Below are 10,000 nucleotides of genomic sequence, written 5' to 3'. Positions count from 1 at the left end.
TAGATCTTAACATCTGGATTTTCGGATTTCCAATCGAACGCAAAATCTAACAATGGATTTTGTCGCGAATATCACTAATTGAAATCCTTCCTGACATGGATTTCCAATTAGTGAAATCAAGAGAAATAATTTTCTCTTGGTGAAATCTGCGACAAAATCCGTTTTCAGATTTTATGTTCGATTGGAAATCCGAAAATCCATATTTTAAGATCTAAATCCAGATTTCCCAATCGAACGCATCCTAGAAATATTGTATTTTGAGGTGTAAAAACCAAGTCACGCGCGAGAAAGCTAATAGGCCTGGTTTAAACGTCGCGCCGAAGCTTATTTCCCTTTCGTAAACGGTCGTTGCCATTTGAAACGGTCGATGTCATTTTTAGCTCTGAATTACACTCATTAGGTCTAAGAACTCAAAAGGTTGCGGTTACTGGGAGTTGTGTCTCGCTGGTCATATGAGTTAGGGTTCGGGTTAGGGTTCTGTTTAGGGTGAGGGCTAAGAACCGGAGTTTGAGTCTTGTTTCCTTTTTTGTCTTATTTTTTGTTAATATTTTTTCTTAGTTTGTTTCTTTTAATTTTCTTTGAAGTGAAGTGTGCAGCCATTCGTGTAAACGGGGCTAAAATCAAAACGTTTTATTCTCAAAGGGTTTGAATTGTGTACAACATTGACACCACTGTAGACTTTGGCAAGATATTTTATTTTGAATTGCATGGAAGCGAGGTTCTTAACTGCCGTGACCAGAGGTTCTTATTTTTCGCTCATCCGTTCGCCATTTAACCGCTCCTTGCGAAAGAATAATAAAACAGCTGGCACCCAAGGTATCTATCTATTTGTTATTGCACATTTAACATTGTTTTCAGTTAACCACAAAAAGCAATGGAAATTAATGAATTGAGCTTTCTGTAACGCGTAACACACAAAAATAATCAACTGTAAGTAAACCCAAAAAGAATATATCAATCATTGAACTTAGAGGCTAATACCCAGATGAGATCCTCATCTTTTATAGGGCGATCTGCCGACAGTGGTTTAATACATTAGAGTCGCTTTGTTCATTATTTTTTGCTTCTATAATTCAGCTAAGCATTCGGTTCACAAACAGCCTCCACCTCCACACTGACAATCCATGTTAGCCAGTCGTTTTGCCAGAATTATCGTATCAGATCAGATCACAGTACCTTTTCTTGAAGGAGCTGTGGTCCACATGGTCGTATAAATGGTTTACAATGCTAGGTGTTGTACCATTTCCTGGAGTTCAGACCAGTCTTCACTCAAGGCTTCCCTGTTCGAGACGGCTCTTTTGTTCTGTTGTAAGTGAGTAGCTTTATTGAACTGATTCGATTCCTAATCGGTTTACGTTGCTCTTTACTTTTCATCAAGATCCTGCAGTGTTTTTTTGTTTTTTTTTTTTTCTTTTTTTTTTTACCTAAGTTATTAGCGGAAGATAAGCTGGTACTAATCTAGCTGTTTCGTGATCTTGATAGAACCTCGTTCCCAATGTCTTCGTTTTTCTTCCTCTGGGACTGGAGGGAAAGAAGACAGACCCTGGAAAAGAGGTAAATCTCGACTAACTTTTTCAGAAAACGGGAAGAGATGAAAGTCAGGGTAATCCCAGTTATCAGCTCTTTGCTTTTCCATGTGCCGCGGTAACACAATTCGATCGGTTCATCATTAAATATGATTCGCTAAGCCGGTCAGGTTAACCCTAATTCAAACAGCGCAACAGCTGCGTAAACTTAATTGATACAAATGGAGCAGGCGTTATTCCTTCTTGTTAGGCTTCTAATTACAAATAAAGAACGCTTTGGTTCGTTATCTGATTCTACGACGTATCGCTCGAAATGAGGAGAAGAGCTCTGTTAGGCATCCTTGCTATTGTCAATAGCTTCGGCTCTGTGCTTTGTTGTGGCGGAGGAGGCGGACCGCAGCCTTGCTCTTATTCAACTTGCGCACATCAATGGCGAAACGATTGGAGTCCCGGTACGTCCACGGGAAGGTGCGTAGGGCAACACCGTAATGCGCATCACATCTATACGTCTCATAGCGGAACGACACCGTGCCCTGCGTCGACGACTTGCAATCCTGCGACTCAGCGCAGAACTATGTGTAAGTAGAGTACTCATAGATGGGTGGGGAACTATCACCGAATAAAGAACGACAACCGGCGACAAAACAACGAGAAACTCACACAGCGTTGAACACAGTTAACTTAAATAGATCTTTCGGTAGCCAAAGTTCCAGTGTTATTTCCTTAATGTTGGCTAATAGGATTACACCAATTTCCCAAGCACAGTTTGACTGTTTTTCTATCCCTGATATTGTTTAGAGCAATCTACACTGCAAAGCTGAATAGAATTGCATCTCAATCGTGTATTAGCGAGAACTGCGTTGGATTTTTTTTTTTTTTTAATTAAGGTCATGTGGAATGTTTCGCTAAATTTTAGATTTAAGAACCTTTAACTGCACACCTGTTTATGCTAAAACATACTCTGATTCGTAAGGATTCAAAAACTTTGATGCTCTTGCACTCGAATGTTTCAATCAAGTCTCAGAATCACCTGTACAGGAACTACAAAATATATCAAATTTCGAAAGCATATAAAGATTAAGTTTTTTTTTTCAGGTTACTTGTAAAACATGTATTTGTTGCATGAAGTAATCAATAGCACACAAAATACAAACGGCGTTATTCAAGGGAACAGGTGTGTTTGAATAAGTGAGACGTCTTCACATCAAAGGAACATTTGAGGAGTGGTAGCCGTTATTAGACCAAGTCTTAAAGATTAATTTCGGTGTTTTGATATTCCATTAATTATTTAGGTGTCCATGACTTAATAAAGTCGAAAGATAAAGGTGAATATTAATTTTGAGTCGGAGAAAATTATGTTGCTCCGTACGTACTGTAATTCGCAGTACGGACCGCGGAAACGAGATAAGTAACATATTTATTATGATATCTCCAAGGTAAAAAGGCGCAGTGGAAAGGAAACAAGTTGAAGTCAAGCGGAACGTTCAACTACCACAAATGATTGGCATGAGTAAAAATCTGAAAAACGAATAAGTTACAGTAGGCGTATTAAAAGTTTTACAAGTTTATTTCGCATAAGCATGAAGTACTCGCTAGAAACTAGAGAAAGTTGTATCGAATTGAACTGTAGAATACGGCCCCACTAAATTAGCCAATCATACTATAGCGCGCGTACTATTTGAGAGATATAACGATATGTCGTACACATGTCCTTTTATTTGCATTATTCGTCGACTGGACTGATATTCAGTATCTCATATCCCTGAATTAATGAAATTTGGTTTCTTATACATCGAAGGTTCCTGTAAAAATGCCTACCATTGTCCGTATCATACCTGGTCGTCATGGACTGGGATAATCGCCCAGGGTACATGTGGAAGACAGAGCCGCTACCGCGACTACAACGAGCACGTCAAGTACGATATAAGGGAAAACAACTGCAATGGGATTCAAAGCTCTTGTGGATCACGGCAGTACAACTATAGGGACTGGTGTAAGTTGTAAACCATTTCCTCCCGGTAGTCCAGTTTTCCTCTCTTAACCAATGTTTAATTTCAGTTAACTTAATAACCGTTAAGGTAATTAGGAGGCAAAGAGCCTCCTGGTGAATGTACTACTAATAAAGCCTTTATTATTATTATTAATATTATTATCATTATCATTATCATTATCATTATCATTAACATTATCATTATCATTATCATTAGTAGTAGTAGTAGTAGTAGTAGTAGTAGTAGTAGTAGTAGTAGTAGTAGTAGTAGGTGGAGTTCCTGTGGCAGACTACGTTTAAAATGGCTCGAGTGTCGTCGTAGCCAGATATGGAAATTAGCCAAGTGCTTGTCACGCAGCCGCATGATGTGTTTTGTTATTTTCGAGCGAAAGCCTTCGGAAAAGCTCACTCTGACTTTCTAACGCACACACTACTTCCCTTCTTCAAATTACTGTCTTCTCAGACTAAATTCGCAGCAGAAAGTATCCTGCATTTTGGACCGGAGAAAAATTTCCAAAAATTTGAAACCGCGAACGGAAGTGACAAAAATTTGAAACATTTTTGGATTGCATTTATGTAAGAGCATTTGAAAATCCTGATTTAAGCAAGAGATCGGATTTTACCGTTTGTGTGTTTTACCCTGTACTGTAAACACAAACCAGGCCTCTTGTGCCGCTATTGCCGTGTTGCTTCTTCAAATCATGAACATACAGAAGCACGCAAATGTTTCAGAGTACTTATTTTCTTCTGACACTTGTTGCCAGTGCACTTGGTCACGTTGCCGAATTTGCGATTTATCTCTAGCGCAATTTCAATCCTAATAACATGGGTGACAAGTAGGCCATTTCCGAGTTCATGTCTGCCTCCTCTTCAAACTGAGTCTAAGTGCGAAGTTTTTGTGAAGGTAATTAGTTCCACTCTACATCTGAATGAAAACTAATTTTCATAACAAAAACTTTGCACTTGGACTCGCTTTGAAGGGGAGGCAGACATGAACTCGGAAATGGCCTATTACTTCTTAATTTTGGCGCAAAATGTCAGCATTAATTAATAATTTTACATGTGAAATTACAACGTTGCCATGGCAACTTTTCCTACAGTGCCAAAATAGCATCTTATGAACGTACATGTAATTTGTGAACCATGATATTAATAGCTAATCAAATGGTATACTCGTGAAATTATAGAATAATTTCACTTCCGTTTTGTCCAAAATCAATTAATTTCCCGAGCCTTTAGTCGATTTTGGACAAAACGGAAGTGAAATTATTCCCCTTAATTTCTCTCGTCACCATTTGACTACCCATACACACTTTGCGTGCATTTTACTTTTGGAGCCGTTCGTGTCGTTCAGCCCACAAGCCGACCAACGTTTTCGGTTCTTCTTTCGACCACGAGTCGTATTCTTTATTCTGAACAGTGCCAAGGTCAGCGCTTCCCTCGATCGTGTCCTCCATTTTGAGTTAGTTCGGACTACCCAAGCTGTCGCTTGCTAAGGCTGGGCTGTCGTGCTGGCTAGCACTAGCGGTGTCAACTTCTAGATTACAAAACCACCAAGCCAAGAGAGTTTAAAATTGTCAAATGCTGTAGATATCTTTTGAAAGAAGTACAAGATTTGTCCAGAAATCAGAAAGTAAATGTAATTGGCGTCGTTACACTTGGCAGCAACCCCTAAAACAACTAACTAGTAAGCAAAAGGGAGAAAATGGCCTTGTGAAAGAAGATTTCCTTCTGACAGTCCACATTGGGGGTGAATTGTTGTCAACGCCGACCCATGGAAAGAGCTACAAATTTGACAAATGAATCTAACTGTAAAAAATTATTATGGTGCAACGTTGCTTGTTACTGCTCCAACAACAACATATACTGAGACTGATTTCAAGTTAGAGTTTGTCAAAGGACAGGAGCTTCTTTCGAACACCGAAAGAGAACTACATGTTGCGGAGTTTGACTTTGTTGATAAGGTAAATATATTTATGACTCGTCGGATAAAGTCCTGTAAAACGAAAATGCCCCATGCAATACACCTTATTCCAAAATGACCGCCATTTTAGTATTCTTTTGTTTCCATGCAAATTGGCCCTTATGGCCTCGTTCAAGGTTAAATATTCTTTTGAATTTTACGTTTGAAAGCGGCGGCCATTTTGGAATAAAGTGTATGGGCTTAGCAGTTTTGAAATGCCCCTCTTGTCGCCGGAACAACTCAAAAAGTGAAGGCTGCATCTTTCAGCAAAAATTGGTGGCAAACCTGCTTGGCTCACAGCATTTATCAACGCCACGGCCATACGACTTTAAAATAAATAACTGTTGTATCCAATAATTTGTTTTTTAATTTTATTTTATTTTTCCTAACAGTTATTCGAAACAAGTTTCTTTCTACAGCAAGAGGCTCCAATTAGCCTATACTCGGGCCTGCAAAAGTACAGTGGTGTATGGTTACTTTAGCACTAAAGAAACAAAAAGAGAGAAGTTTGTCCTCCTTACATCGGCGTTACATTGCGCTTCTCATGATGTTCGACTGTATATGTATTGAATTCCCGGACCCAGATTATCTTCATTACAGAGCTCTCAAGTTTTAAAGTTTCCAAAGCGTGAGATGCTTACTGCAGATTGCGCCAAAGGCGCAAGTGTCCTGTGTTTCTTGTGCCGGAGGCGCCAAACAATTCTAGGGGGTCCGTGGGCATGCTCCGCCGGAAATTGTTTTGAAATTTGCACTTGTCAGATCGCTGAAAATGCACCGTCGAGTCCGCCATTTTGTTTCTTTCATGCTCTCAAGTTTTAAAGTTTTCAAAGCGTGAGATGCTTGCTGACGGTCAGCCTGAGCTAACATATCGGCCTATCATTCATATATTAACGGGTGAAAGTCCTGAAGAAACAAGAAAATTGGTCGCACACGAACAGATTGAACATTGGCCGAAGTTAAGTGCCAGTAAAGGAGCGAATTCGGAATTCATGAGCACTTCTGAAAGCTTAAAAGGTAGAGTTACCCTCGAGAAAAGTGCCAGTGCGTGAGAAATGCTCGTGTCGGCGTGAGAGTGTGAGATTGCATCGAAATGCGTAAGACTTGAGAGCTCTGTCATTATAGGTGGTGACAACGACCACTGGACCATGGAAACGAGGTAAAAATAGTGTATTTATTCCAAGATGTCTAAGCACGTTGTTTTTTACTAATTGATGGGTATTTTCGCTGTGTTTGAGGAAGGAAACGCTAATTGAACGGTTTAAGATAAAACGAAATGACTCATCGAAACATCTCAGTTTTGCAGAAACAAATGAAAGAGAAACGAAGGCGAGATGTGAAAACACCTTTCCAAGATGACCAACTTTTCGTGCAGGTCACTTTGTCATGTGCGCGACACGTGAAGATGTGCACTATATCTCGACACTTCAAAATACTTTCATGCAGAAGTACACAAGTTCCTTGAGGATGGCCATGCTAAATGAATTCATAGCACGGGAATCAAATATTTATGCTCAAATATACTCACAGTAATATGCACCCAATTGTCAAAATTATAAATATATGTTATTTGCAAGCCGGGAGGTCCGTATAGCGAAAAACTTTGACCGAGGTCTTGAAAATGCTGGCCGAGGCCGCAGACTGAGGGCAGCTTTTTCAAGACCTCGCTCACATGCAGTTTTTTCATTTACGGACCGACCCTTAGCTGGTAAATAACTTTTTTTTTTCCTCTCTTTCTCCCTTCCTCTCTGAAATCAATTTTTTAATGGTTAACTCGCACCGCGCTTGATAGCGAATGCAGTATTAAAGCGACTTATAAACTGAACCTTTCAAAGAGAAATATTTTTATTTGAATTCTATTTCCAAACCTCTTGTCTAATGAAAAATAACCTCTGTTTGTAAAGGGCGTCGGGGTAAAAATGGAAATTTAAGCACTCACATTTGCTCACGCAATCAAGGCTAGGATTGAAAATTCCGCCCGCTTCCCGGAACCAAAAAAATTCCGCCCGCTCACACACTGGGAAAAAAGTAAAAGAATTATAATTCTCTGTAATCAAATTTTGGAAAGAACGTATCAAAGACATACATCAAGCAAAATCTATTGTGCAACTTCCATGTACATTACCAGTATGACTTGGGCTGTATTGAATCTTAAAAGTTGTGTTGAACGCTAGAACTTCTGAAAGTAATTCTGTTAACATTAAATACGTTTGTCTCGATAAGCTTGATAAAGCAGTGTAGAGTTCATTTCCTACATTCATAACTGATAATTACAGGGAAGTAATTAATTTCCTGTCATAATTATATATAATAGGACATAGTGACACAGCTGCACATTCACTTGCAGCATTTGATCCATACCCTAAAACATCACCTTGACAGTTGCTTTACTAGGGTCAATGGGATGTGAACCAGGGTTTTTCTAGGTTATGTCCCTGCAAAGGTTGAACTTACCAGCAATATGCCATGCGGTGGACCAGAGTTTTAACAAGAAACTATTTCAATAAGAAACTAGTTCCAAAAACAAAAATAGTGTTTCGTTTACAGAATGGTAAGGGCAGGAGAAAAGATAAAATACTGTAGTTTGGGTCACTTAGTCTGTCATATTTATTTTGCTTCGTCTATTGAAACTCTCGAGAAATAAACTTCTGAAGGGTCAGAGGCCTGTCAAGAAATATTAACCCTTAAAAAGAAGAACAGATACTTGTTTATGTCCACAATACATCGAAGCATAAAGTGTACAAATGCCTATTTTACCTTCAACTTCATAACATTTCAAACTCCGTTCTCCGTGAATCCTCTATCGCATGTGTTACATTTGAACCATGGCAATTACTAGCTTCACCATCACTGGTTCCTCGTTAACCCAATTTATTACTATGACTTGTTTACATTACTGATTAACACGAAAAGGGATAACTTGGGAATTTTTAACAATATATCGCTTTAATCTAACCCGAAATATCATTCAGATATTCAAAACGTCCTATGCATGATCCATTTCCTTCGCTTTTGTGTTTGTCAGCATTATGATTTGCAATACTTCTGGTCTCACGTGCACACAAGCTTGTTTTTGTATCTCGGAGATGTTTAGATTTCCAATTACAAACTCTGTTTTGATTGGCCACTCTAACTAGTACTCAGTGTGTAAATAGTTCACCCTTAATTCAAAATAAATACGTTTCGTTTCTGAGAAAACGAAACAACAACATTCTTTTATAAATCGTACCGGGTATTCCTGATTTCTGTATTAAATTTAACTTTCATTTTGCATTTACCTGTTCATCCTCACATTTCTCAATAAAGTACTCGCTGCTTATTAAAGAATTAGTATTTTGACTTGCATCACTTTCACTTACATGTTGCGTCCATTTCACTTACATCTGAGTACATTTCCGTTTCATTCAATTCGCGGAACGACCCGTTTCGAAACTAACGCTCGACATCTTTTAGTGTGGGTCTACCACGAAAAGCTTATTCCTTTCTTTGTATGTGTTTTGAGCGCCCTAAGAACAAACCGATTACGCCAACGCAACGTCGATTGCTCTCTATGACTTACGTTGTTGCTTTTAATAACCAGTGTAAAAAGCGCCAAGTGCCTTCTATTGTGCATTGCCCAATCACAACACCGCCACGTGCTTTCTATTGTGCATTGCCCAATCAAACACTGCCACGTGCTTTGCATTGTGCATTTTTCTGCACCAGGAAAAACTGAAATCAACATGTTTTATAACTCGGTGCCCTTACAGGCCTGAGTAATAATCATATTACTGAATTTTTGCATAAGTTGAAAAAAATAATATTGTGACATAACGTTTGGGTTTCCATTTGTCTATCAGTTAATTAGTAATTCCAAAACGTGGTTACTGTTCCAGTTCGTCTGTATGAAATAAAAGGTATATTTACAACAAAAGCAAACTGTTCCACGCGAGTCATTTTTCCCCGTCATGTTCTCACTATATTTTCTAGGGAAGTATTTTGCTACCCGTGAAATTCATGACCTCCAAGTAGCAAAAGTACAACGGCACAAATCCACACCAGATTTTACTATCGGTCGTTTTCCCCTTTGTCTTCCGAGTCCAAGTACACAGTTTTACAGAGAAAAAAACACAAGCAACAGCTTCATTTTGATCATACCTAACCTTCCTTACCTCTTTTACCACATCCCTTGTGACGCTCAGTCGGTTACGGGGATAGTGACATTTGCAAACAATCGTACGTAACATTTTACATAAACGGCAGCATCCCACGTAAACGCCTCTAGGTGTCTTGTTATTATGATGAGCAAGAAGCTGTTGTAGCCCCCCCCCTATGGACACGCAAGGCATACATACAGAGAAGCGGAGGTAGGATATATTTTAAAAGTGCGCGGGGTTACTCGCATGGCAGATTTTGCCAATAAAGACTGGGAAAATACCATTGGTAAATTTTAATCCCAAAACCAAATGCAAACACTTCAAAATGACCAATCACCAATTTTGAGCTTCCAGGCAAAAATTATTGAGTGCAATCCTCGTAAAATAT

General features: G+C 39.0%; 1 protein-coding gene across 4 annotated transcripts in view; it reads left to right on the top strand.

Moving 5' to 3' along the window:
* Positions 1-10,000, top strand: part of LOC138016694 (sushi, von Willebrand factor type A, EGF and pentraxin domain-containing protein 1-like) — a 27,831-nt gene that overhangs the window by 6,416 nt on the left and 11,415 nt on the right. Inside the window, exons 3-5 of one of the 4 annotated variants that reach the window (XM_068863887.1) lie at positions 1,189-1,312; positions 1,483-1,554; positions 3,325-3,519. The exons of 1 other annotated variant lie outside the window; for it this stretch is intronic. In XM_068863887.1, the coding sequence (XP_068719988.1) occupies positions 1,189-1,312; positions 1,483-1,554; positions 3,325-3,519 (391 nt within the window). Of the gene's footprint in view, positions 1-1,188; positions 1,313-1,482; positions 1,555-1,648; positions 2,105-3,324; positions 3,520-10,000 lie in introns of those variants that run through there. 2 more of the 4 variants (XM_068863889.1, XM_068863888.1) reach the window with 2 other exon arrangements.

Source organism: Montipora capricornis, chromosome 9, assembly GCF_036669925.1.
Source record: "Montipora capricornis isolate CH-2021 chromosome 9, ASM3666992v2, whole genome shotgun sequence".
Classification (NCBI taxonomy): Eukaryota; Metazoa; Cnidaria; class Anthozoa; order Scleractinia; family Acroporidae; genus Montipora; species Montipora capricornis.
Note: the sequence above shows the minus strand (reverse complement) of the source record. Positions and strands in the feature narration are given on the sequence as shown.